The sequence below is a fragment of the Pollicipes pollicipes genome, unplaced genomic scaffold (assembly GCF_011947565.3).
Source record: "Pollicipes pollicipes isolate AB1234 unplaced genomic scaffold, Ppol_2.1 Scaffold_3087;HRSCAF=3621_pilon_pilon_pilon, whole genome shotgun sequence".
NCBI classification, from domain to species: Eukaryota; Metazoa; Arthropoda; class Thecostraca; order Pollicipedomorpha; family Pollicipedidae; genus Pollicipes; species Pollicipes pollicipes.
In genome coordinates, this window is record NW_023596225.1 from 40,534,931 (window position 1) to 40,562,915 (window position 27,985).

Consider the following 27,985-nt stretch of genomic DNA (forward strand, 5'->3'; position numbering starts at 1 on the left):
GTCACTTACGTAATCAAAATGTACCGTAGATATAGTTCCAGTAGAAATGCTACCGAAAATGCACCAATCAGAAGGCCACTTTCATCTACCGCTTTATTCCGGAGCCAGCATTCCTGACTGTAAACAATACAGGCCCGCCAAATACCAGCAGAAGGGGATCTGAGATTAAAGTATTCTAGTGTTGTTGGGCGCGTGGACGCCCGGATTGTGGCATTTGGAGGTTGTCTCTGGTGCCCAACATGATCTTGAAGCATCTTAAAACTATCCTGCCTGCTCAGGTATGCCCATTTGTGGAGCATTTCTGAATGGCCTCCGTTGTGGTATAACGTCTATCGTCCTGCTGGATATATAATATCGTTATGCTGGGTTGACCCCTATCTAAGGGAGCTCTATCGGCCCAGTGGTGTAAGCGTATGGTGGCACATGATACATGGTAGGGGCACGTGCCCTTAGCTCACCGAATGTATGGCATGCATTAGTATCCACGGGACCAAATGTCGACCGTTACCATATCCAGGTTAGCCGATCAAAGTAAGATGACTGAGAACAGCGACTTGAACGACGCAAAAAGTGCGTATGCCTGCGGTGTCCTAAACTCGGTTTTCATCGGTTTTTTGCTTTCGTTGCCCAGTCTCGTTGCCCGTTGTCACTTGTCTCGTTGCCTTCGTGAAATTTACGTGCAGTCCTGCTGTATCCTGTTTACATGGTTGGCACAGATTTTCGGGGGTGTGGGACTGCCGAATACGCTGGTGCCACTTCCCGCATTCCGACGTTAGGCAGGCTTGGGCAAATCATTATATTTTTCCGATGGACTTGCGTCGTATCGAAAGACAGGCATGGAAATGTCTAAACTTTTGCTGGAGTTCATAATAATTTTTGAAAGGGTTTAGCCAAATGTCGCCGCTGCAGGGAAGAGATGAAGTGAGGTTGCAGGGCTCCCGCGGCCTTCTGTACGGTGTGATTTACTACTCCAGACAAGTTTTTGGTCTAAAGCTTCTCGACATCATTTCGAGGCATTCACCCATCGATCTGTTTTGCCTTATAAGCCATCAGGGGTGTGGTTTTCTATTTAGTTAGGGGGGTGATCCAGCCCCCCTAACGTGTTAAGAAAAAGTGTCAAGCCACGTCTGTCATCACGCTGTTCGGCCCATGCCTCAAAAGGCGTCTTACTGTTGGTCAACAGTCAGTGTCGCCACCGCAACATCTTTCACGCCTCAACAATCTACCCATGCTTGCGGATCGGCAATATAACACACATATGAATCGACCTTTGTATCTAGGTGTCTGTCTGCGTACAGAAAAGGCGGTGTGCAAAGGCGCTTCCATGTGCAGCCTGGTTTTTGTTACGGAACGGCGGGAGATGCGGCCAGGCCCCGTAGAGAACCCTCCTCATGTGCTTTTGCTTTGGCGAAACAGGACGTTGCTTGCGAGCGTCAGAAATATGATGGCGAAAAAGCTCTTATAGTAGAAGAATGGCATTGTAGAATGTTTCTCCGTCTCGTAAGAAACCTGGCATTCTCTTCACCTCTGTTTCCGACCCATGCATACTTAGCGCATCGAAGCAAGGAAGGGCGCCGCGTGCTTTGCGAGTAAATTTGGCCGTTTGCTTGTAGTAGAGACGTTGAATTCCCAGCTGTTCTGTTCAAGAAGATGCCGATCCGAACCAACGTAATTCTGAAACGTATTGCTCAGGACGGCGCTGCGAAGATCACGGCCATGACGTGGTCGCACAACAACGTGAAGCTGGCCGTGTGTACCTCCGACCGGGTCGTCATCATGTTCGACGAGAACGGAGACAAGAAGGACAAGTTCTCGACCAAGCCGATCGACGCTAAAGTAATTCCGAACAGCGCGCAGACGATCACACGAAGATGTCTCGCATCCGTCCGCTCAGGGGCATGGCGTCATGGGTCGAGCTGGCAGTGACGCAGCTTAACAAGCCGGGCCGTGTGATAGGTACCGCTGTCAGAGGACAGGGGTTTGCCTCTTCCTTCAATGGAAGTGTCATGAATGCTTACCCCATAACTGCCTGTAATGTTTGCCACGCGGCACACTGGCGGTCGTGCCCCCCCCCCCCCCCCCCCACCCCCCGCTGGTGTAAAACACCACAGCTGATACGTATAAACGGTGCCTGACGTCACGACGTGGCCGCTGGGGTGGACGCAGGTCCAGACCGGAGGCAGCCGGCGCAGTGCGGTCGTTCGGTCGAAGGCAGGCCCCTCGCAGAGTGACATTTTGTATTGCAGTACGGGAAAAAGAGCTACGTGGTGAAGGGCCTGGCCTTCTCTCCGGATAGCACCAAATTGGCCATCGGCCAGTCGGACAACATCATCTTCGTCTACAAGATCGGCGAGGACTGGTAGGGCGCCCGACGGCACCTGCTTAGTAGCACGTTCATTGGCCCAGACCTCTCCAGGCTCCCACTTCAGATGTCCACCCTGTCAAGTATCGTGACTTTTCCCTCAAGATGAATGCGGTTCTTTGGAAATTTTGTGTAGGCCAGATCCAGGGGTAACCCAATCTCGTGGTCTGCACTCGGCGCTGTGTCAATCCAAGCTGACATGCAACTGGCAACCACTCCCTTGATCTCCACACAGCCCTTGCCGGCATAGCAAACGTAGCACATGGTATGTTGTTCACTTGAATCAACAAAACAGACCCACACGCGCCTTTTTGTAGCCACGGATCCGTAAATCCCACGAACTGTACCTGAACACGGACACAAATTACACTTGTTGCGTCACCATGCTCAGCGAGTGACCTGTAACGCTGTATTGAATGTGAGTTAGATGCCATTCAACTGTTCTTTGTCGTCCAAATTTCGCCATTTCCTACTCTGCCAAAACCAAACGGTGGGGCAAACACCGGTGCATTAGGATCAGTCATGATTTTAGGGTGCTGGATAATCACTAGGGCGAAGTATTCACTTAAACACCGGCATAACTGCATTTTTGAGGCGTGTCAGCTAGAATCTCATGTTGTGTATCAAAAACTTGTCAACTGCTTCTAAAGGAACAGATTGGATTATTGCGACATGTGCTATTAATGGCTAACATATCGTAGCGACTTATCATGCCGTCTATTAACCAGTTCTGTGTTGCATGGTTGGCTGGCTGTAGCAGCCCTGCATAACACTGCAGCATGCGTCGGTCACTGGACCGCGAGGCACCGGTGCACCGCGGTCCAGTGACGCACAGCCGGCTCGCGCTTCAGCAGCGAGCCGGCTGCGGCGCTGCTCTGGGGCACGTGTTGCTCCTCCCACCCGTTCGGCCACCGCAGCGGCGGGCGGTCCAGGCGGCCTGCGCGCGCCGCGTCCTCGCCGCTCGCGCCGTTGCGCCTGACCGCGCGCCGCGCCGCCGCAGGGGCGAGAAGAAGGTGATCTGCAACAAGTTCGTGCAGACGGCGGCCGTCACGTGCCTGGTGTGGCCGCTGGAGGGGCCGATCGTGTTTGGCCTGGCGGACGGCAAGGTGCGCGGCGCCAACGTCAAGTCCAACAAGTCGCAGACGCTCTACCAGACCGAGTCGTACGTCGTCTCGCTGGCGCCCAAGTGAGTGGGCTGGTGACGGGCGGCCGCCGGCCTGTCGGCGTCATGCTCGTCGCGCGCTGTGGCGACGGGACGCACGTGCGGTTTAGGTACGGGTTTGTGGAATTCGCTTGGCCTTGCTGTGGGAACGGCAATCATGGTTTACCCGCAGTGGTCTGTGAACAAGTAAGGCAAGACAAGCACCAGTCTGAAATGACGTGTTGGAAGCTAGTCTCCAAGGCAAGGACGAGTACTGATCTGCACTCCTCCCATGGCGTTGATTCCGAGCACGTCGTATTGTGTTGTAAGTGTTGCGTTGTCTGTGTTGTGGGACCGAGTGGCGGCTGATTGTCCCCCGTTCGGCGCCGTCGCTGAGTGCGCTCCTGCACCGCAGCTCCAGCGGCACGGCATTCCTCTCGGGCCACGCCGACGGCGCCGTGGTACGCTTCTACGTGTCCAAGGACGATGAGCAGCTGCCGCAGGTGAGCCGGAGCCGCGGCCGACGGGGCGGCGCCAGCTCCGGTCTCAGGGTGCGGACGGAGCCGCGGCCGACGGGGCGGCGCCAGCTCCGGTCTCAGGGTGCGGACGGAGCCGCGGCCGACGGGGCGGCGCCAGCTCCGGTCCCAGGGTGCGGACGGGGCCGCGGCCGACGGGGCGGCGCCAGCTCCGGTCCCAGGGTGCGGACGGGGCCGCGGCCGACGGGGCGGCGCCCGCTCCGGTCCCAGGGTGCGGACGGAGCCGCGGCCGACGGGGCGGCGCCCGCTGCGGTCCTAGGGTGCGGATGGAGCCCCGGCCGACCGCCGCACCGCCGACCGATCAGCTGAGCAACACTCCCGGCCAGGGCATGTGTCCCTGATCCCTGTTCAGCCCGTTCCCCCCGCCCAATATGGCGCACGGTATGAGGGCTGGGCTATGGGCGTCTGTGACTGATTCTGGCTGGTTCTGTGCGGTTCATGCTGCTGCGGTCGCCCTTGCCGCCGGCTGCCCGTCGCCGCCCCTCTCTCTGTCTGTCGGTTCACGGGGCTGACCGTGCGTGCAGGGTAAGATTCTGACGCACAACGTGCCGCCCTACGCGCTCTGCTGGGCCAACAACCACATCGGCATCGGCGGCTGCGACCGCAAGTTCATCTTCTACACGAAGGTAGGCTGCAGGCGCCGGAAGCGCGTCGCTGCTCGCATCATCGGCACGTTCGTGAGATACTCGATCATACGATGGTCATACAATGATTGGTGATCCAGCGGTCCCGGACATAGCCAGACAATGTGTCTATGGCCACATGTGTCTATGGCCACATGTGGCTTCGGCCACAGATGGAGCTGAGCTCCGCCCGTTGCCGGGTTGGCGCGCTGAACGACGGTGATGTTCGGGTGGCTGTCGGGAGACGACCGGTCACGTATTTCAGAAGCTACACGTCAGTGACAACGGCACGGTAACCAGCGTCAACTCGGTGTCAGAGCGTCGGAGCTGTTTTCATATGGCTTAAGCGTATTGCGTCTGGAGGCCAACACCTTGCCCATGCTGGATTCTGATCAGGAGCAGTGACCGCACCGGACAGGACAGGAGACAGGCGTCAGGAGGGCGGCCCTGACCATACGGGGCCCCAGTCCGGCGGCTGAGCCTGCTGATCGCCCGGCTGCCCGGCAGGAGGGTCGCCTGGGGCAGCAGTTCGACTACGCCCGGGACGACACGGAGAAGGAGCTGACGACCACCGTGTGTAGTCCCAGCGGCCAGAGCGTGGTGGTGGGCAGCTTTGACCGGTGAGAGGCTCGACGGCCGGCTGGCGGTACGCTGCTGACGGGCCGGCCTCCCGCTCCCGGCCAACGGTCGGCACGCCCCTGCAGGGTGTGACGTCAGCACACCGCGTGTTCCGTCGAGGCGTGCGCATCAGCTGGATGAAGTGGAGAGTGGGTGTGTCGTTGACTGCTGGTCAGAGCTCAGAATCGGTTTTGCACGAGGCGAGTCGGCTGTTGCTCAGCCCGGCCGGCCGTGGGTGTCGGCGCGTCGGCCGGGCGGCGCGCCCTGACGCCTGCGTGCGCTGTCGGCAGGCTGCGCGTCTTCGACTGGAGCCCGCGGCGCAACCTCTGGGAGGAGTCCAAGGTGAAGGAAATCAAGAACCTGTACACGGTCACCAGCCTGACGTGGAAGCGGGACGGCTCCCGCGTCGTCTGCGGCAGCCTGTGCGGCTCCGTCGAGCTCTTCGACTCGGCGCTCAAGTCAGTCACGTCGCTGCCCGGGCGCCCCCTCCCCCCCCCCCCCATCCCCCCGCGCTGGCATCGGTGGTGGGGCCCGTCGCACGGACAGCTGCATTTTATGCCAGGCTGGCCGGTTTTGACTCGCGCCGACATGCAGTGTTGGTGGTGGAGGCCCGGGCGATCCGTGTTTGTCTTGGCGTTACGCCGCGACGTGACTGCCGTGACGACCGAGAGGTGGCGCGGCCCGCTACGGTACGGCGCCCTCGGAGTGTTCTCAGGGCGGCGGCAGTTGGCGCCATTACCGCAGAAAGGCCGGCGTTCGCCGCGCAGGGGAACGCTGTGCCGCAGCGCACCAATGCACGGCGGGTCAATCTAGCGTCGACTTGAGCGCGGATTTGGCCTGGTTGGGTGCCACCCGGCGGCTTGTGGACACTACGGCGCAAGTTATGATCATTGTAAGGGGCTCCGTCTTCGGCTGCTGATTTCGAATCCATGCGCACGTTTGGAGGTGATTCATCTCATGCCGATTGTGAGATCCGCGTTTGCGACCTCCGCCTTCGGATCCTAGCAAGGTCCGTGCTAGGCCAATCGCAGATATAACTGGATCCACCCGATTTCAGTAGGCGATGAACCCAAAGTGTAATCTTCGTTCCATCAGAACGCTACACATTTTGGTTCCACCGATGTCATGAGTTTCGTAGTTTGATTTAAAGCAGCCCAGCAACATCGCTGGTTGAACATGCTGCTATATTCAAGCGAAAGTTACCCCGCCCACCTTAGCGTAGGACGAGTCGGTGCCGGGCACTATAATCACAAACCGATTGGTAAGGCCTTTCATTGGCGGCAGTCTCTCCCAGCGGTTTCTAGTTTGCTCACGACCACAAGCTCGTAAGATTTGCGTCGCGCCAGGAGCGAGCGGGCAAGCTGGCGTTGTTCGAGCCGACCCCAATGGAAGAAGGTCCAAAGCAAACAACCGGCCAGCTCTGGCAGCGGGCTAAAGCATGTCCACCTGGCAGGGCTCGCTACATGATGTTTGGGTAAGGCGTCCAGAAATGACAGGGGCCCCGCCACTGCCATGCGGCCAAATGACAAATCATGAGCTCCGCCACTTCCGGTGGAAAAAGATAAACAGCGCGTAGTGCTCTGTTGAGGTGGCCCGGGTGTAGATCTCACCTGCATGATATGGCGTTCCTGGGAACCGTTCCTTTTAAAGCACGTTTTGCAGAGCAGCATCCTCAAAAACTTATCTTAAGGCGTCTCATGGTGGCAGTGACGTAGCTAAGGGAGGGGGGCTTTTGGGTCATGCCCCCCCCCCTCAAGGGGCAGGTTGACCCTGCGGACCGGAGGACTCGGCAATTTCCGTCGGTTTAAGAAACCCCTTGCGTGAAAGACGGGCCCTGTAGGCGTTAAAACGGTACGCTGAGCCTAAAAAGTTTCCAAAACGAGGCCTCAATAGCAACGAAGAGAGCCCTTTGTTTGAAAGAGAGCCCCTTTGCCCCGATTTGGCCCTCTCCTGGGCGAAATGCAGACCAAGCCACGGCAGGGCGGTATTCTGGCACTCACGAAGTAGAATACCTGCGTACATTTTGCGAGCCGGTAACAGGCCTCAGGCCACGTACCACGGCTGCGGCTCGTCACTGACGTCGGCGTGTTTGGCTCCGTGCTTGTCATTGACGTCGGCGTGCTTGGCTCCGTGCTTACCACCGACGTCGGTGTGCTTGGCTCCGTGCTTGTCACTGACGTCGGTGTGCTTGGCTCCGTGCCTGTCACTGACGTCGGTGTGCGTGGCTCCGTGCTTGTCACTGACGCTGGTGTGCTTGGCTCCGTGCTTGTCACTGACGCCGGTGTGCTTGGCTCCGTGCTTGTCACTGACGTCGGTGTACCTGGGTCCGTGCTGCTGCCGTCCCCTTGACACTGTGCGATTTCTCCTTTAGAAAGCAAGCACACTCGGGGAGCAGCCAGGCGTCCTGATTTCGTTCCGATGCTCACCGGTGCCGGCTTGTGAGTGACCCTGCGCCGGTCCGCAGGCGCGCCGTGTGGAACGACCGGTGGGAGATGACGTACGTCGGCCCGTCCCAGGTGCTCATCAAGCCGCTCAAGGGCGGCGGTCGCGGCGTCATCCTCAAGTCCCAGTACGGCTACGAGATCGAGGACGTCAAGTTCATGGGTGCGTTGGCTGGCGGGCGGCGCGCGCGTCTTCGGCGCCGGCGGCGAGTGCCCCAAGCCCGGGCCGCGCCGCGCCGCGCCGCGCCGCCCGGCCGAGTCCGGCGCCCCGTGCGGCGGCGTGCCGGCGGGCTCCCTTCTGCCGCGGGCTGGGGGTCGGCGGCGGTGGTCCGTGGTGTGGCGCGTCGCCGTGTCGCGCGTCGTTGTGCGTACAGGCGTCGGTGCGGCGCCTCCGTCGGCCGTCTCGTGACTCGTCCTCCCTCGCAGGTAAGGAGCGGTACCTGGTGGCGCGCACCACCGAGACGCTGCTGGTGGGCGACCTCTCGCGCAACCTGCTCTCCGAGGTGCCCTGGATGGACACCAGCGGCAACGAGAAGTTCTTCTTCGAGAATGCCAACTGCTGCATGATCTTCAACGCCGGCGAGCTGAGCATCATCGAGTACGGCAACAACGAGCTGCTGGGCTCCGTCAGGTGAGCGTTCTAGGGAATCCGTATGAGGGGAACTTGACGTGGTGACGTGCTCAGGGATGGATTGGCCACGGTCAGGGATGGATTGGTTACAATAAGGAACAGATTTGTCACGGTAAGGGACGGATTGGTCACGATCAAAGATGGATTGGTCACAGGGACGGATTAGTCATGGTCGGAGGCGGATTGGTCATGGTTGGTGACGGATTGGTTACGGTTAGGGACGAGTTGGTCCCGGCGACGGCAGGTAGCTGTCTGGGCGCGGTCATAACAAGGGCCCTTTGCGTAGGTGCGTTTGATTGAACACCCATACTCTGCCTGTGGACGACTTTCCGTATCCAGGTGTATTTAGGTGTCCCACGTTGCCAATTTGACGTAGATATCGCCAGCCGGTTCCTTGCTGAGCTGTGACATCCGGCACCAATAATGGGTCGCGTTGGGCGGCGACCTCAGCTGTTTACTCATCGAGCTGTGGTGATAGCTGTGTGGGTGTGGGTGCGGGTGTGGGTGTGGGTATGGGTGTGGGTGTGGGTGGATGCATAGGTGTGTGTGGGTGTGAGCGTGTGCGCGTGCGCGTGCGTGTGTGGGTGTGCGTATGCGTGTACGTATGCCTGTGTGTGTGCGCGTGTAGGTGTGTGCGTGTGTGGGTGTGTGTGTGGGTGTGTGCGTGCGTGTGGGTGTGTGTGGGTGCGTGTGGGTGTGGGTGTGGGTGTGGGTGTGGGTGTGTGGATGAGGGTGTGGGTGTGGGTGTGTGGTGTGGGTGTGCGTGTGCGTGTGCGTGTGCGTGTGTGTGTGTGTGTGTGTGTGTGTGTGTGTGTGTGTGTGTGTGTGTGTGTGTGTGTGTGTGTGTGTGTGTGACCTGTGCGTGACCTGGCCCGGGTCGGCGCGTGACCGGTCCACGACCGCCGCCAGGACCGAGTTCATGAACCCGCACTTGATCAGCGTCCGCATCAACGAGCGCAGTCAGAAGGGTGTCGAGGACAACAAGAAGATGGCCTACCTGGTGGACCTGAAGACCATCACCATCAGTGAGTGGGGCCCGGGGTGGCCCGCGGGACGCGAGGCAGTCACAAGTCACAACGAGAAGGCCCCTCCCCCCCCCCCCCCCCACACACACACTTTCCCCGTTCCGAGGCCGCCCCTGGTCAGTCCGCCAATCAGGTTTTAGAACCCCGCCCGTACAGCCTTTTCTGCCCCGGATATCTGTAGGGAGTCCTGTACGGCACTTGCGTGCAGCAGCCGCCTGGTGGCAGAGAAGTGGAGAGTTGCGGATATCCACTCGCTCGTCCCGTGCCGTGTCGGCTCCGCCCGCCTCTGTACGCGTTCTGTGAGGCGGAGCGCGCCGGCGCGCGCCTGAGTCGTCACCATCCGCAGTCGACCTGGTGTACGGCGTCAACCTGGGCGTGGTGTCACACGACACCAAGATCGACTGGCTGGAGCTGAACGAGACCGGCCACAAGCTGCTCTTCCGCGACAAGCGGCAGCGGCTGCAACTGGTCGACATCGAGACCAAGACCAACACGGTCATCCTCAACTACTGCACGTTCGTCCAGGCGAGTGTGCCGTCCCAGGCACGCGGCGGTATGTGACGCAGGCGCGGTGAGCGCACGCCACGGAGGCGTGATGTGATGCGGCGGGCGCACGCATGTGTCCTGGCGCGACTGCGGCTTGTCCGAGGTGCGGCACCACTTATTCGGAATGTGACGCATTCGCGGGGGGGGGGGGGGGCGGGGGGCCGGACCATGCGTGTGGTGCCGAGGATCAGCCGGCGAGAGTGTCAGCGGAGTGGCGCGCTGCCGGCACGTGGCGCTGACTGGGTGATGTTGGCCGTTGTCATGATGAAGGCGCCCGTGGCTGCTCACCCCAGGCCGCGCTGACCCGCCGGCCGCCGTCCGCAGTGGGTGCCCGGCAGCGACGTGGTGGTGGCGCAGAGCCAGTCCAACCTCTGCATCTGGTACAACATCGACGCCCCGGAGAGGGTCACCATGTTCCCCATCAAGGGCGACATCATCGACATCGACCGCAGCGACAACAAGACCGAGGCGAGTGGTCGGCCGTCCCGCGCCGGGCGCCGCGGCACCCGTTCTGAACCCAGATCTAGAGCTGAGGCCGGGACGACCGCGGGGGCCGGGCTGCTGCGACCTTCCCGCTCGGACAATCCCCTCGAGCGGCAGCTCGTACCGCGCTCTGGTCAGAGCGAGCGGGGACCTGTACGCAGATATCCTGGCGTCGTCCAGCGCCGCCCGTCCCGTGACGCCGTCGCGCGCGCCGCCCCGCAGGTGATCGTGCAGGACAGCCGCCAGGAGTACTCGTACACGCTGGACGAGGGCCTGATCGAGTTCGGGACAGCCATCGACGACGGCGACCTGCTGCGCGCCATGAACTTCCTCGAGTCGCTGGAGCTGACGCCCGAGGCCGAGGCCATGTGGCGCACCCTCGGCCGGCTGGCCGTTGAGAGCGAGCAGCTGCACATAGGTCGGTTCTGGCGCCGGGCCGCGCCGCCGCGCGGTTCCCGGCGCCCGCCAGCCGGCCTGAGGTCGCCGTACTGTCGGACGCGCCGCCCACATAGCACGACCCCGGTGCGGTGATGGTTCGGATGCTGGGATGCCGTGAGTTGGTCGCGAAGCAGCCATACGTGCTCGCTGTGTTTGCTTGGCAAGCACCACTTGTTCTGCAGAGTTTTGTTGGCTGTTGTGTACCGTGGTTGTTGTAACCTCCCGGGGCTGCTACCGGAGAGGCCCTGCAATATGCCAGCCCAGCGCCGCTCTTTCCTCGGAAGACGGCTCACTGAACGCTGGCGCGTGTTGCCGTGGCTTCTTCCCATGTCATACCTGATGTAGTCGGAAGGCTCAACATCATTGGTGTTCGTCCGCCACCGAGCTGTCTGGTGTGTCGCTCCGCGCTGCGCCGGTACTGCCACTTGTAGACCGCGCGCCGGTGCCGGCTGTGAACGGGCCGCCTCCTCTGCCGCCTGTCGAGCTCCACTAACACGGCCGCCGGCACCGCCAGCCGAGCGATGTTTCGCCGCGCTCGGGGACGTCTCCAAGGCCAAGTACCTACGGGAGATCATCATGCTGGCCGAGCAGGTGGCGCAGAAGCTCGGTGAGGGCCGCACAGCGGGGCGCCCGTCTCTGGCATTGGGCCGGCCGTCCAGTGCGCCTCGCCCGACAGACTCAGGGTCGCCCCAGTATACCGCCGCTGCATGAGCTCTGTGACGAGCATTTCGTGTGCGGTGCTAGATCAAGCAGCCAAATAGCAACCTGCCGAATCTCGTAGCTGAACCGCTGCGTTTTTGCGCGATAATGACAACAGTTATTAGCGAAGGCCATGGACGCAACGGTGCGTCCGTCGTCGCCCCGTGTGAGTCGCCGCAGTGGGACGCATGGCGGCGCCGTGTCGTGGAGACCACCAGTCTTGCTGTTATTGGCTTTCTCTCGCTTGTAAGAGGACCTCCTCCGCTACCGTGAACAACCGCGGGCCAAGATGGATCGTTTGAGTCAGCTGATGCGGCAGACACTGTTCTGTCTGTTTTGTTGTTTTTAATGGCGCTGGGATGATTGCCGTCGTTCCTTACTGTCATAGATGTTGGTATGCCATGCGACTTTGACAGTGAGGTGGTCGTGCCTTGATCATGACTCCTTGTGCAGGTCATGGTGACGGAATGGACTTTTACGAGGTGAAGGCGCGCATGGCCGTCTTCAACCGACAGTTCAAGGACGCCGAGGCCATCTACCTGGACAACAACCAGGTGGACAGCGTCATCCGCATGTACCAGAACATGAACAAGTGGGAGGAAGGTGCGTGGACGGGTGGTCAGTGGCCTGTGTGTGCGTAGATGTAAGCGGTCTTCTCAAGTCTGATGGAACGAGGCCACTGACTAAACACGATGTCTAACGACGGGCTTTGGTTGGTAGACCAGTAGGAGCCTTGGCATCCAAGCCCTGTCACATGACCTGACCTGGTGGGGGGCGCCTCAGCCGCGCTGGCGGCCGGCGGCGTGTCGGTGTGCAGCGCCGCCCGTCGCGGACGCCACTCCTCTGACGGCGCGCCGTCCCGCAGCGCTGAACGTGGCCGAGACGCGGCGGCACCCGGACCTGCCGCAGCTGCGCGCCAACTACCACCAGTGGCTGATGACCACCCGGCAGGAGGAGAAGGCCGGCGAACTCAAGGAGCAGGAAGGCGACTACCTGCACGCCGTGCAGCTGTACCTGCGCAGCGGCCTGCCGGCCAAGGCCGCCAGGTGGGGTACCGTCAGGGGTCGCTGCTCTCACGCTCACTGCACTGTCCGGCGCCCGCCGGAGTGGCGTCTCAGGCCAGATCTGCCAGGGGATGGGGCCGGCGCGTATCAGACGGGCGGGCGGGGTGTGACGCACGCCGACCGTCGCCCGCCGGCGCATCCGCTGCCACGGACGGGAGAGCAGCGCGTGGTCTGTCCGCGGACGCCCCGCTGGCGGCACGCGGAGGGGGCCGGCCTGCGGCGGTGCGCTCGGCTCTGTCTGCCCCCGCCGCGCCTGCTGCGGCGGCTCCATCTGCCGCCGGCCGCTGAGCGCGCCCGCTCCGGCCCCCAGGGTGACGCTCAACACGCCCGACCTGGCCAACAACGTGGGCCTCATCAACGGCATCGCGCAGGCGCTCATCACGGCCGAGCTGTTCGAGAAGGCCGGCGAGATGTACGAGCGCGTCAACGAGCTGGAGCCGGCGCTCGACTGCTACCGCAAGGGCAACGCCTACTCGCGCTGCGTGGCGCTTGCCCGCTCCAACTTCCCCGCAGGTGGGTCGCCGGCCGCGGCCCGGGTCGCCGCCGGCCCCGCACGCCGCCGGCCCCGGCCTGGTGACTGTTGTCGGGGTGGTCCGCGCGTCTGGGGCGGACGCGGCCGCGGGGCGGGTGCCAGCGCTCGGGACTGGCCGGTGTACGTCTGTCGGCAGTGGTGGTGCAGCTGGAGGAGGAGTGGGGCGACCACCTGGTCTCCAAGCGCGAGCTGGACGCCGCCATCAACCACTACATCGAGGCGGGCAAGACCATTAAGGCGCTGGACGCGGCTGTGCACGCGCGCCAGTGGAAGAAGGCCATGCAGATAGTACAGGTGGGCAGGGCGCGAGGGGAACACGAGCCAGGCAGGCCTCAGTCTTTTGCAGTTTCCGGGGATGGTATCACTGCTGTTACATTGATAGTCTATGTTGGTGTTGGGGTTTTCTCGTGCATAATGGTGAAGTTTGTTTTTGTGTTTGTGTTCACCTCGTTTTCCTTTTCCACGATCCTTCTCCTGCGCTCCTGAAGGGGTACATGTCCGAAAATCCTGGAGCTGTGCAGAAAAAGAAGAAGAAGAAGAAGAAACAGGTTCGAATCGTCCGCACCTCGTAAATATTGCTTGCTCATGGGCGGGTGCGCTCCACGAGCACAACCTTAAGTCGATAACTGTGACGTCATCCTTGCACGAATGTCCTGAAACATAGGCGGCGAATCTGTTACATGCGTTTCATCCTCAGCGAGCTCTGAGCCAGGGTCACGGCGAGACGTCATCCCATTGTTTCTGATTGACGCAACCATCCGACGCGTCCCGCTGGCTGCCAGCCGGCCCTTCACGTCCTGCCACCGTGCGGTCTGCTGTCAGCCTGCGCACCAGCGTTCGGTGCTCCGCTCTCTCGGCGGCCCCCGACAGCCGGGCCGACTGAGCACTGACCGCACGCGGCCTCGGTCGCAGGCGGCCGGCGGCGACCAGGACATCTCGCCCTACCTGCTCAAGCTGGGCGGCCACTTCGCCCAGATCGGCGACCACGCCACCGCCGAGAAGCTCTTCATGGACGGCGGCATGTTCAAGGAGGCCATCGAGATGTACAACAACGCAGGTGGGCGAGCCGGCGGCGGCGCTGCCGGCCGGCCTGACGGCGCCGGCCGGCCGGACCGCCGCTCTGACGGCGGATGCATAGTCATCAGCGCATCGGTCCCAGCAACTTTGTCTGCTCCCAACAACCAGCTGAGCGTGGCGCCCGTGGGTGACGGAAGCCCCGTCGACCATCCTTGGCCATACCTCTCCAAATCATCGCGATGGGTGTATTTCTAGTCGCAGAAGTGCGTGGACGCAGTGCCAGAGGTGCGGAGTCGCAGAAATGCTAATCAATGCAAAACAATACAGCCCGTGGGAAGCACGCATCAGCGGGCCTGTCCATTGGACAGTGTGGACAGCGGGTGATGTCCACGGTCCACACTGCAGTGACCGGGTTTGCGCGCCCCGCGAGCAAACGGCTTGAACCATGGCTGCGTAGACCGCGAAGGGTGCGCGCGCGGTACGATGCCGCCGCTGCCGCCGCCGTCCGCAGCAGGCGTCACCGACCGTTGAGCCGACCCGCTGCGCGCCCCAGCAGCGCCTGACGGCCGCGGCCCCTGTGCGCCTTATCCCGGCAGGCAAGTGGGACAAGGCGTACTCGATCGCGCGCCAGTACATGCAGCCGGAGGAGGTGAGCCACATGTACATCCAGCAGGCGGCCCAGCTGGAGGAGCAGGGCAAGTTCCGCGACGCCGAGAAGCTCTACATCACCGTGCAGGAGCCCGACTTGGCCATCACCATGTACAAGAAGCAGCGGCAGTACGATCACGTGAGTGCGGCGCCGCGCAGGGCAGCGCCGGTTCCGTCGGCGCGGGGACGTCCCGCCAGATCGTGTCGTTGGTGCGCCGCGGGAGAGGTGCTGCGGGTCACAACTCATCTACACATCTACAGCCATATCTACAGTATCTTGTGAGCCACGACACATTTACAGTCATAGCTTGTGACCAGTGCTGTGACGCGTGCGTTGTCGATGTGTAGTGTTACTTTACGCCACGCGCGAGTTCTTCATGACGCCTCGCCCACTCTCCTCACCGTGTTTCGCGCCGCTGCGTTCGCCGACGTCGCCGCCACGGCCACGTCGCTGCCGTGGCCGAGCACCGGCGGCGGCCGGGACAGGCTGCGTGTCGGACGGCGGTCGTGCCCGCAGATGATGCGGCTGGTGACGGAGCACCATCCGGAGCTGGTCAACCAGACGCACGTGCACCTGGGCGGCGAGCTGGAGAACGAGAACAACTACAAGGAGGCCGAGAAGCACTACGTGGCCGGCGGCGACTGGAAGGCGGCGGTCAACATGTGGCGGGGTCTGGAGAGCTGGGAGGATGCCTTCAGGGTGAGTGGGGCGCGGCCAGCCGGTGGGAGCCGGCCGCGGAGGGTGCTCGGTCGCGCTCTGTGGCACCACTATCGTCTCGCAGCGACTTCTCGGCTTCTGCGTGCCGTTGCCGGCCGTCGACGGTGGTGGTTATGCTGTGTCGGCGACTCTCAGGCTACATTCGTGTGCGTCTTCTGAGACCCCCCCCCCCCCCCTTCCCCGGCCAGCGGTGTGCCCTCTCCAGACTCGGAACCCAGGCGAGCCTCCCACAGTCGGCCCGTGTCCGTTAGCGGCCGCCGGAGTCCGCGGCGTGCGGCCTGCCGCCCGTCGGCCGCCCTGACCGGCCGCCGCCGCGCCGCCAGGTGGCCAAAAACTCGGGCGGCAACAACGCGGCCAAGCAGGTGTCGTACCTGTGGGCGCGCACCATGGGCGGCGAGTCGGCCGTCAAGCTGCTGCGCAAGCTCGGCTACCTGGACCAGTGCATCGAGTACGCCTGCGAGAGCCTCCAGGTGAGGGGCGGCGCCTCCGTCGCGGCGGCCGGGGACGGGCCCGCGCCGCAGCCGCCTAGCTGGACTGGGATGTGCGTGTCATGGGAGGAGCTGATGCACAGTGCTGCTGTGGGGCAGACGTCCAAGCGGGGCCGCGTCGGGGACAGCTGTCCTGCTAGCCAGAGCACGGGCTGGCGCCGGCCGGACGTGGGTGGCGCCGGCCGGACTTGGGTGGTGCCGGGCGAACGTGGGTGGTGCCGGCCGGGCGTGGCTGGCGCCGGCCGGACGTGGGTGGCGCCGGCCGGACTTGGGAGGTGCCGGGCGGACATGGGTGGTGCCGGGCGGACGTGGGTGGTGCCGGCCGGACGTGGGTGGTGCCGGCCGGGCGTGGGTGGTGCCGGCCGGACGTGGGTGGTGCCGGCCGGACGTGGGTGGCGCCGGCCGGACGTGGGTGGTGCCGGCCGGACGTGGCTGGCGCCGGCCGGACGTGGGTGGTGCCGGCCGGACGTGGGTGGCGCCGGCCGGACGTGGGTGGTGCCGGCCGGACTTGGGTGGTGCCGGGCAGACTCGAGTGACGTCGGCCGGACGTGGCTGGCGCCGGCCGGACGTGGGTGGCGCCGGCCGGACATGAGTGACGCCGGTCGGGCGTGGCTGGCTTCGGCCCGTCCTCCTCCCGCCGCCCCTACGGCCGCCCCTGACGCTGACCGATCGGCTTCAGTTCGACTTCGCGTTCGAGCTGGCTAAGGGGAGCCAGGCGAGTAAGACCCAGGAGATCCACTACAAGCAAGCCATGGCGCTGGAGGACGACGGCAAGTTCCCCGACGCCGAGGAGGCCTTCATCCGGGCCGGCAAGCCGCGTGAGGCTGTGCTCATGTGAGTCCCAGCCTTCAATTCCAGCTCACCCCTGTTGTGAACACCGGACCCGGCCGGCCGTGGGTCACTGCCGTGTTGCGGCCTCTCGAGTGTAGATCAGCTGGGTCTGGCGGACCGGTCGGTGGCCCGAGAATGCTCTGTGTGAGAGGTTGGACTGAGAGGTGATCGTAAATTGCTTGGCCGTTGGACTTGGACACTTAGGGCCCAATGGGCAAATGTATGGAGATGGGAGGATGTTCTCTGTGCTCCTACCCCTTTGTTCCGCTCATGACATTCGTTAGTACATGTTCTAAAGCGCGCTGGAAGGTTTTTGCCAACTCACACGCGACTCTATGACAAACAGTAGATAATATCATTCCTCAAGTGTGTTCGCACCAGCCCTGTGAATGCCAGTGAGCTTAACATTCCGCGAGCGTTTCCGTGGACGCGAGGTGTGCACCTTCGACGGGCCGCGGACGGAACCGGAGCGTCGCAGTGGGGGCGGATCACGCACCGCGCAGACACGATGCGCTCGGCCGGGGCTGCTGGGCGTGTGGCAGCGAGCCGCCTCGGGCGCTGAGGGGCTTCTGCTGCCGCTGCCCGGGGGGGGGGGGGGGGACGGCGCCAGCTGAGTCCGGCGTCCGCTGACCGCCCTCCGCCGGCCGCCAGGTACGTGCACAACCAGCAGTGGCCGGCGGCGCAGCGCGTGGCGGAAAACTACGACCCGGACTCGGTGCCCGACATCCTGGTGGGCCAGGCGCGCCAGGCGTTCCAGGAGCAGAACTACAGCAAGTTCGAGTCGCTGCTGCTGCGCGCCGGCCGCTCGGAGATGGCCATCGGCCTTTACAAGGTGAGCGCCGTCTGGCGGGCCCGCGCGCCGCACGAGCCGCCGGCCGCCGGTGCCGGCCCCTGGTGTGTTTAGTCTCGCGGCGCCTCCGCGCACGGCTGCCCGGCGGCGGTGTGCCTGCCGCCGCCGTCTGCGGGTGATGTCCGTTGTGAGCGCCGCGCGGCGACGGCGCTGACTGGGCGGCGGGCGTGACCGACTGTGATGTCAGCGCCTGTCGGATGTCCTGGCCGCGAATGAGCTCTGCGCGCGTCGTGCGTCGCTCTCGATAAACAACGCGCGTGGTATTGTCGGACGCCCGTGTCGTGCGTGGTCGGCGATGTGACGGCCTTCGGCTCCCGTCCGGTGTCGGGGCGGAGGGAGAGGTCCGAGAGCCGGCACCAGCCCACTGACGCGCCGCCGCCGGCCGCCGCCAGGAGGCCAACATGTGGCAGGAGGCGCTGCGGGTGTGCCGCGAGTACGCGCCGCACAAGCTGGACGAGCTGCAGGAGGAGTACGACAAGAACGTGATGAAGCAGACCGGCACCAGCACGGCCAGCGGCGACGTCAAGCTGCTGCTGGAGCAGGCCGCCAAGTGGGAGCAGACGGACGATGTCGCCAAGGCTATCGACTGCTACATGAAGGTAGGCGCCCGGCCGTGCGACGCCACTCATGCTCACACACCCTCGACGCAGCACTTCCTGCTGGAACACGAAATATGCCGCGGATAGCCGACAACGAGCCATTAATTCTGTTCGGCGTCCCGTGCCGTGAACAGCCATGGGGATGGGGCAGGGTGGGGAAACGCGGTAGGTGTGCGGGGAAGAGAGTAAAAAGTATTACCAATCGATTTGTAGTATGTAACGCCAAAGGGATAACGCAAAATTGTTGCCACAGAGGGGAAAATGCTAGGCTTTGTTGACGGTGGTGGGGGCGGGGGGGGCTTGCTCCTGACCTTGCCTCCGGTGCCCACGAAAAACGAGCAGAATGGGCCTGTTTGCGCGCGCACACCAACACGGTCCTCCGGTACTCTGACCAGGGATGAGCCAGAGGGCGAAGCCCGCGGCGCGTCGTGCCGCGGGGTCCACCGTCCGAGCACGGTTTTGACAGGATGGCCCACTGGTTAAACCCACGGATAGCTGGGCTCAGGTGCGACGCTCCGGCGCTACGCAAGCCATGCCGCCGCAGCAGGCTCGGCACTGACTTCGGCGTCAGCGGTCTCCCTGACTGCCAGACAGTGTCCACCTGGCTGCTCCAGTGCTCCGCACCAGGGGCGTGCCGGACACGGCTTCTGAAAATTGGTTTCATCGCGAGATCTGTTGACGCTAAGGTCGGAGTCCCTGTCAGCACGGCGTGTTACAGGGACACCTCCGCCACGAGAGGTGCCGAAATCTTAGTATAATATTGTTCCAGTCTGTTAACCGAATAGTGCTGCTTATGTCGCAGGCGCCAGCAGCATCCTGACGCAGCCGGCCGCGTTAGATGGTTTTCTCTCCTCTTGCTGAGGAAGCTGGACGCCTGAAGAGCTAACCGGGCGGCTGAGTCAGGACCCGGGTCCCGAACCAACTGCGGCGGCTGCTCGCTGCGGGACTCAGCTGCGCTCTAACCACCACACCACCGGGATGACGCGTTAGCAGATGACGCTCCTCTTCTTCTCAAAACCCGGCCATGGCCTGCATCAGCAGCACACGCGCACGGCAAATGCTGATTGCATAACAGTCCGCGCCGACCTCATCTTGCATTGCCTCTTAAGCAGCGTGCTGTAGCGTGCCCGCAGCTCGGTGCTAGCTCGCGGCCGCCTGCATCATGGGGATGCTCGAACACCCTCGTCGTCGCCGCAGGTCGGGGGGGGGGGGGGGGGCGCTGACCTCCAGTCAGTGATGGCTGTCTGAGTTGGCGGCGGACGGCTGGAGAGGGCGCCGCCCGACCCTGCGGACGCGGCCGCGCGTGTGCCGGCCTCGGTCGGCGGTGCGGCCCGCCCTCCGCCCGGGGCAGCTGGCCCGGCAGCGCCGTCTGGCGCCCCCAGGGCTAACGTCACTCCTCCGGGCCGGCAGATCAACCCGTCCATGACGCAGGACCGCGCCATCGTGGAGAGGGCCTGGACCAGCGCCGCCGAGCTGGCCATCAAGTTTCTCGGCGCCGTCAAGGGGCCGAAGCTGGCCGCCGAGCTTGGTAGGCGCGCCGCCGCCGCCGCCGCCGCCGCCGCTGCCGCCGCCACATCAGGCGACTTATGTCTGACGCATGCTTGGTTTCTTGCTGCCAACCGTAGACGGAGGATAGATACGAGATGGACGCGAAAGATAGAAGACAGTGGCGAAGATTGTAGGGACTATGTGCTCCATACAGCCTTTTGAGAGATGATATGAGCATTGAGGTTTCCTTCCATCGCTGATTTTCTTGATCAGTTTCTTAAAAATCCTAGTTGTAAGTCATAATGGGAAGAGTAGACCAGTGAAACGCAGTTAATGAAAGCACTTGCAGTAAATGTACATCATACTCATAACAACCGTAAGCCCTGCTAGAATCCATGCCCTGTGTCAGGCAGAATTAATAGTAAGTAATCGGTTATAAGCCAAATGGCATGAGCTGTGCCCCGGAGCCGTCACAGGAGTGGGCAGCGCGGCCGGGCAGCACGGCCAGACAGCGTGGCCGGGCAGGCTGACCGGGCAGCGCGGCCCTGCCGGAGCGCTGTCCGGTGTTGGCAGCCGTGGCGCCGGCCCGGTCCTGACGCGGCTCTGCCGGCCGCCGCAGGCAAACGTCTGCTGGAGATCGGCGCTAACAACGCGGCCGCCCAGGTGTTCCTCGGCTCGGACAACATCAAGGAGGCGATCAAGGCCCTGGTGCTGGCCTCCGAGTGGGACAAGGCCAAGAAGATCGCGCAGGAGATGGACCCCAGGTCAGCCGTCTGGAGGTCACGCAGCGGCCAGCCGTCCCCAATGCGACCCCCGAGGAGGGGAGGGGGTATCCGCCAGCCTGTGTGTGTCGAGGCTGCGTGCTGACCAGCTGCGCAGAGACCGCCGCCCGCCTACAAAACGCAGTCTTTGAGCGTGGCGTCATGAGCGATGATAACACAAAAATGATGATGTGTATGTCGCTAGGCAGCATTCCTTTTTTAGAATCAGGAACGTGCTAATGCCTGACTAGTTCAGTAACGGCATACGCTTCGCATCTTGAGCTGTCTGCGCCATGGATAAGCATGTTATGCGTGACGCCAGTGATTGAGCGAGTGGCATTTGGGGCAAAAAGGACGGAGTGCGACTAACTTGGAAACAAATGGAACACAAACTGGGCAACTATTTCCTGCGTACGCTTTTATCACATTTTGTCCTTCCTTCTGTACGCGCCAGTTTAAGGGAGTTGCATTGCTAAAAGTTGTTCAATGTTACTTTTCTAGAACAGGCACACCATGCTGCTTAAAGGAACCATTGTTCGCTCCTTCTACGCTCGAGGCATCGTCCTCCTACCCCCCCCCCCCCCCCCCCAAAACCTCCGATTCTGCATCGGCGTTAGGGGTCACCACTCTGAAGGCTGGGTGGAGGACAGGTTAGATTCCCGGCTGGCCCCCTCCCCCCGTGACGACACCCGCGACGCGGCGGCGCCTGCCCGCTCGTCTCACGGCGTCCCGTCCCCGCCGGCAGCCTCCTGAAGGCCGTGGAGGAGAAGTACAAGGAGTTCCTCAAGAACGAGGGCCAGGCGGACGCCCTGGCCAGCGTGGACGTCATCCAGGGTCTGGACATGTTTGTCCAGAAGGGTGCGTACGTCCGCCAGTTGCCGTCGCTGATGTCGCCCGTGGCTTGGATGCGGTTGTCCAGCAGGGTGCTTTCGAAGTCACCCCTAAAGCTCTATGACGTGGTGTCGATGATCAGCGCCATTGGTGTCTGCTGGACACGTGACAGCGGGTGGACAGCAGTGGGTGGTCGTCCAGAGCAAGGACACCGTCGCTGGCTCAGCTGGAGCTCATGCACTGGAGGTTTCACGTGTTAGCGTTAGTACGAAAATCAGCGTGCCCGGTGTCATGGCGTTATCCATGAAGTGATGGCTTCAAACAAGTGATATGAGCGTTCTTTAACGTGCGTAACAGTTACCAGATGCGGGGATGCTCTCTCATCGACGTGACCTCACGGGCGCACGGGTTGCAGTGCCGTTGCGGGAATCGTCCGTGTCGTGATGCCTCTGTCAGTTCGTCCCCGCACCTGCAGTTTTTTCATCACCGTTAACAGTGTCTGGAAAACGACCACGCGTCGGCTGCACTGTGGCGTTGTTCGCATCGCCGCTTTGCTGCGGACTTTCTGCGTGAGTGTGGTCGCGGGGGCCCTATTGTCGTCGGTCGGGTGGCGGCGGCGCGGGCGGCGCGCTGACGCCGGCCTCCCCTGCTGCCGCCAGGTCAGTGGCAGAAGTGTATCGAGATGGCCAAGGAGCACGGATCGCAGGTGCTGCACAAGTACCTGGCCCTGTACGCCGCGCACCTGATCAAGGTGAGGAGCCGGCCGAGGGGTACGGCGGCTCCCCGACGACTGCCCCCCCCCCCCCCCCCCCCCCCTGGTGCTGCCGCCCTACGCTGCGACCGCTGGGCCAACGACAACCCCGTGGCAGCTGTTGCTGCTACTGTTGCTGTCAGGGTCTCATTCGGCTGCTATCATTGAGTTCTTGGCTCATTCACTCGCCTCTCTTGGCTGCTGCAGACCGACGTCATGTGCGTGTTGGCTTGCGGCAGTGATTTTAAAATCAGGCTCGGGCGGCATAACGACGTAAAGATAACTGCCCTACATAGAATATCATCCCCAGCGGTTCGTTAAGTGGTTGGACTCAGAGCTGCCTATGTTCTAACGCGGCTGGATGTATACGTTGCGCGTTTGAGGCGTATGCCCTGAATTCACCTTCCGAGCGGTGCCGTTTCAGCCGATCGAACAAGATGTTCTCCCGGCTTTCTCTATCAAACAGGCCTGCGGATGGATCCCGTTTGTGCTACACAATACCACAGCATGACGGGCCTTTGCCAGGTCGCCCTGTTTTGCTCAGTTGTCAGCTGACTTACAGCCAGCAGGGCCTGACTGCACGCTGTGGGACTCGTGCTCAGCGGCACTGGGCCACGGTCGCATGGTCTGTCCTCCACGCCGAGCGAGTACCGAAATATCAGGGTAGGTTCCGAACGTTCCGCCCATCGCTGCCCACACCCTATCAGTGGTGCAGGGTGTGGCCGTGCGTGGCCGGGGAGTCAGGGGTGCCGGGGTCTTCGGAGCGCGTGAGGCCGCTCGTCGTCTTCACCTGCGCTCACCTCGTGACCGCAGGAGAACTCGCCGGTCGAGGCTCTCAAGCTGTACGTCAAGAACGGCGCGCCGGCCCAGCCGCAGAACTACAACATCTACAAGTACATCACGGTCAGCATGTTCGGCCAGCACGCGCTGGCCACGGCCGAGAGCTACAAGGTGTGGTCGGAGCTCCGCGAGTTTCTGTTTGACTTGGTGAGTGGCGCCGTGCCGCGGCCGCAGTGGGCGCCGGCGTTAGTGCTCGGTCGTCCGCGGCTCGGCGAGCGATGGGTTTGGACGGCCCACTCGTGACTCAGTTTGTCGTGTGCCTTCGCGTGATTGCGAACGCCGATCAGCAGCGGCTGAAGGCCCAGTGAACACCGTTGGATTGTGGATGACCCCCCCCCCCGCGGTTCGTGAATCTTGGATAATATGTGTGGCTGCGTGGCGCTGGTGGAGCCAGCTTTCAGCGGAGGCTGCCGCGGATTGGTCTGGGCTCTGGGCTCGTGCGCTGTCACGTTAGAACTCGGCTGCTTCTGCCCGGGCAATTATGGGCAGCTAGTAAGGCAGCGCGCATCTGAGCTGACACACGTATACATGATGTATCTCGGTGGCACGCGAACCTCGCTTCGTCGAAGGCCGCGTTGGGTGCCACAGCCGTGTCATGGTGACAGGTCGGGAGGTGCTGTGCCGTTCCTGGACTCACTATGGCCGCCTGCGGTCCACGTGTGCAGTGACTCCCCCGCGGCCGTGCGCCCAGTGTGCGCGGTCGTGCTGAGCGAGACAGGTGACGCTGACGCCGGCGCCGCCTGCGCCGCAGGTGGGCAACATGAACCACCGGGCCGAGGCTTTGGCTCCGCGGTGCAACGAGGCGTTCCAGAACCACTGCTGTTCGTGGCCACATGCTGCCACCCGGTCGGCCGGCAATACGGCCCGCCGACACAGCTGACCATGATCGCCAGGCAATATCTAGTGGCGCTGCTGCGCTACCCCGAGTGGGCCGCAACAAACAGGCTTCTTCGAGGCCGGCGTCGCCGCGCTAAGGTGGGAGCAGCTGCGACGGGCGCAAGCGTTCGAACCGGCGCCTGTCCGGCGGGCGGTTTGTCGTACCAGCGGCCGGACCGGCGCCTGTCCGCGGTGGGAACGGACCGGTGTTGCGGACTGTTAGCGGCCGGACCGGCCTGGGGCGGTGTCGGTACTGCAGCGCCCGGACCGGCGCCTGTGCGGCGGGGTCGGTACGCAGCGGCCCGGACCGGGCGCTCGCCGGCGGTGTCGGTTCTGCAGCGGCCGGGACCGGAGGCGCTGGCCGGCGGTCTCTGCAAGGCCCGGACCGGTGCCTGTGCCCGGCGGTGTCGGTACTGCAGCGGCCCGGACCGGCGCCTGTGCCGGCGGTTGCGTATGTGCAGCGGCCCGGACCGGTGCTGTGCCGCGGTGTTGGTATGCATCGGCCCGGACCGGCGCTGTGCCCTGGGGCGGTGTCGGTACTGCAGCGGCCCGGACCGGGCCTGTGCCGGCGGTGTCGGGGAGCACGCAGCGGCCGGACCGGTGCCTGTGCCGGCGGTGTCGGTATGCACCGGCACGGACCAGTGCCTGTGCGTCGGGGGTGTCGGTACTGCAAGCGGCCCGGACCGGTGCCTGTGCCGGAGGGTCTTTGTCGGTACTGCAGCTGGCCCGGACCGGTACCTGTGATGGCGGTTTTTGCGGTAATGCAGCGGCCCGGACCGGTGCCTGTGCCAGGCGGTTGTCGGTACTGCAGCGGCCCGGACCGGCGCCTTGTGCCGGCGGTTTTCGTGTGTCGGTATGCAGCGGCCCGGAACCGGTGACTGTGCCGGCGGTTGTTGGGAGGTACTGCAGCGGCCCGGACGGTGCCTGTGCCGGCGGTCGGTATCGGTACTGCAGCGGCCCGACCGGCGCCGTGCCGGCGGGGTTGTCGGTACTGCAGCGGCCCGGACCGGTGCCTGTGCCGGCGGTGTCGGTACTGCAGCGGCCCGGACCGGTGCCTGTGCCGGCGGTGTCGGTACTGCAGCGGCCCGGACGGGCGCCTGTGCCGGCGGTGTCGGTACCGCAGCGGCCCGGACCGGTGCCTGTGCCGGCGGTGTCGGTACTGCAGCGGCCCGGACCGACGCCTGTGCCCGCGGTGTCGGTACCGCGGCGGCCGGACCGGCGGCGGTGGCCGACATAGCCCGGTGCCGGGCCGGGTGGTGGCTCGTACGCGGGGCCTCGTGTGGCGTGGTACGCTCAGAGGTGCATCTTCTCGTGGGTGACACATGCCTTGGCGAATGCGGAGGTGCAGCGAATTCGGCTGATGGTCATGTCGTGATCCCTGGTTCCTTTCTGTGTGTATATTGTTAACATATGAAACTTGCGAGTGACTCCCAAATTATGTTTGGTGATGGTACTAGTGGGCAGCGTGCTACGGTACATACTTGTGTGGGCAGATGTCATGATGCCAGACATATTCCAACATCCGTTGGCCTGATCACTGATGAGGACCTGACCTGCAGGTCTGTTCTGCCGTAACCCGTCAGGTTGAAATCTAACCCGTCTGCGATGTAATGTTCGCTGCACTCATCAAATGGCTGCTGCACTGCGTCTTGCCGTAACTGAGCAAAAGCCTTTCGATTATAAAGTGTCGTCAGTCGCCGTCACTGCACCAGACCCGTCTGTGCTGCGCCAAGTCCGTTTGAGTCCGGCCAATCTGAGCCCACGTGTGTCTGTCCGGTGGCGCGCAGAAGGTGGGCTGGGAGAACATGGCGTTCGTCTGCTGGAACCACTTCCTGGACCTGTGCGAGGCCATCGAGGAGGGCTCGCTCGACACCATCGACCACAGCGACTTCGCCAACACGGACGTGCCGTTCGAGATCCCGCTGCCGCCCAAGGCCAACGTCGAGCAGGGCGACACCGAGAGCGCCAAGGAGTGGGTGCTGGCCGTCAGCATGGACCAGTCGGTGGAGCAGGTGAGGAGCGGCCCGGCCGGCGGCCGGCGGCGGCGGGCGCCACCCCGCGCGGCGCCCGGTGCCCGGCCGGGTCCACCACCGGCGAGCGCGGGCCGTCCCATGACGCCGCCGTTGGCAAAGCTGACTGCAGCGCGCCGTGAGTCGGAGCTGGGGCGGGCGGTTGGGCAGCGCCGACTGTGTGACCCAGCTTCGCGGTCTAGCGGTCGCACCGGGCCGTAAGCCCGCTCTGCTTGCGAACCTGAAGCCGCTGTGTGGTGTCCCGCGCGTGCCGCTGCGGCGGCCGAGCTGTACTGACCGCCGGTCCGGCGCTCGTGTGGCCCGCAGGAGCTGCCACAGGACGAGCGCGGCTGCTACGCCGCCAGCCTCCTCAACCCGGACGGCAGCAAGTCGCCGCCGTGCGTCGTCACCGGCTACCCGGTGCTCAAGAACAAGATGGAGTTCCAGTACGGCAAGGTGAGGGGTGCTAGCCGTCGAGTCGGGACCAGTGTCGGGGCCGCCTGCCGCTCCGGCCCCGCTCGAGCTCTCGCTGACGACGGCGGGTGACAGCGGGCGCTCACGTCTCCCGTCGCCAGCTCGCTGTCTTGTCCACCGGCTGGCATCCGTTCTGGCGTCGAAGCCGCCGTCCATGCCAGTTCGAACTGTGCGGCGGGTGCCGCGGAGCACGGTCGGCCCAGTCCTCACTGGCCAGCCGCTCGTGCAGCTCAGTTACTGGAGCGTCGGGGCACTCTGACCCGGCGCTGACCCATGGCGGCAGGTCAGTACCGCATTCCGGAACCGCAGACCGCATTCCGGAACCGTGTATGACTCGCATGTGGCGCACGTGTGACTCGTCTTTGACGGTCAGTCGGTAACTGATCCTGACGGACAAGCTGAGGCGGGGGAGGTCGAGCCATACTCGCAGCGTTTTGTGATACGTGCGGTGATTTATTGATAAAAAAATTCGAGGGGGCTCCGCGCCACGCCATGGCTATTGTGGGTTCTGAACCGAAAACCACCTCAAGGGAATAGCTGGGGTGGTAGATATTCGGCCAGGTTTTTTTCTAAAAAAATTGAACAGAATTGTACGCAATGTCCGGTGCTGGTGATTCATTGTGCCTGCAATGTGCACTGTCCACGAGCATGCGACTTGTGGCAGTCCGCGGTTTTCATTGTACAAATGTGCTGGTTTCCGTGCGGACAAGAGCTGATCTCAGCCCAGCTGACGCTGCAGCATTGGCCACCGACCAGAGCCCGTGACGTCACGCTGCTGGCGGGCGCCCCTGACGCGTCGTTCGCCCGCCCGCCGCCAGGTGGCCAACAAGGACGACTGGAACTCGCTGGTGATGACGGCCAAGATGACCAACAGCGTGGAGCTGACGGATGTGCTCCGCTTCGTCGGCACGTGGGCCGGCACCGGGCAGCAGGGCTACGCCTTCAAGTAGTGCCCGTCAGCCGCACCCAGGCCGCCGGCAGGCCCGACCCGACCGGTGGTCTCATGAGACGCGTTTCTCGCGTCGGCTTTCGCTGATCTCGTGTTGCCGGTCTGCGTGTGTTACGGGCGGAGGCGCCCGCGCCACCGCCGCGCGGTCACGTCGCCGCTGTTTTTTTCGTGAGGGATTTCGAACGTTAGCACGTCACACCGCTGTCATTGTATACATTCCGTGAAGCTCGCTAATAAATGCTATCGTCCGTTTGGAGTGAGAGATTTTCGAACGGGCGGAGCCAGGCCCTGGGATGCGAAGTGAGGAGGGAACGATGGCGATAGTGAGTGTGGTGTGGCGCCGGAGACTGCACATTTTGGTTGGCTTATTGAGTCGGAGATGTTTTCATCATCATAGAACTGCCCACAGCACACGCGACAGTAACTATGATACAGTACCTATGGGTATGGAGGACGCCGAAAGCACCGCCGTTAGGTTATTACTCATCGCACTGATGACTGTTCGCCGGCAACCCGTCAGCCCAATCATGACGAGCTTCAGAGCCGCGCATGTGAGAAACACAAACCGAGGATCCACTATACAGATCTATTAGCATTAGAACGGAAGTCTTATTAGCATGAGACGGAAGCATCTATTAGCATCAGAACTAAAATAACTTACGAAGCCAAATCTGCCGCGGCTGGATAAAACCCCGCTAGGGTGTACCCGTTACCCG

At 63.0% G+C, this 27,985-nt stretch overlaps 1 protein-coding gene across 1 annotated transcript; it reads left to right on the forward strand.

The window, feature by feature from the left end:
- Positions 1-149: 149 nt before the first annotated feature.
- Positions 150-27,503, forward strand: LOC119090161 (intraflagellar transport protein 172 homolog). Its single transcript, XM_037212952.1, has 36 exons — positions 150-278; positions 1,693-1,836; positions 2,247-2,359; positions 3,363-3,548; positions 3,919-4,006; positions 4,564-4,665; positions 5,170-5,282; positions 5,571-5,738; positions 7,745-7,884; positions 8,148-8,352; positions 9,262-9,377; positions 9,724-9,902; positions 10,248-10,391; positions 10,629-10,824; positions 11,359-11,451; positions 11,997-12,146; positions 12,409-12,589; positions 12,918-13,120; positions 13,276-13,433; positions 13,628-13,687; positions 14,052-14,196; positions 14,753-14,943; positions 15,322-15,504; positions 15,846-15,992; positions 16,690-16,844; positions 17,493-17,673; positions 18,084-18,290; positions 19,701-19,818; positions 20,398-20,542; positions 21,285-21,397; positions 22,030-22,121; positions 22,935-23,108; positions 23,713-23,823; positions 25,625-25,849; positions 26,174-26,302; positions 27,139-27,503. Exons 1-36 carry the CDS (start codon positions 240-242, stop codon positions 27,268-27,270), a joined length of 5,226 nt encoding a protein of 1,741 aa, XP_037068847.1. The 5' UTR covers positions 150-239; the 3' UTR covers positions 27,271-27,503.
- The last annotated feature ends 482 nt before the right edge of the window (positions 27,504-27,985 follow it).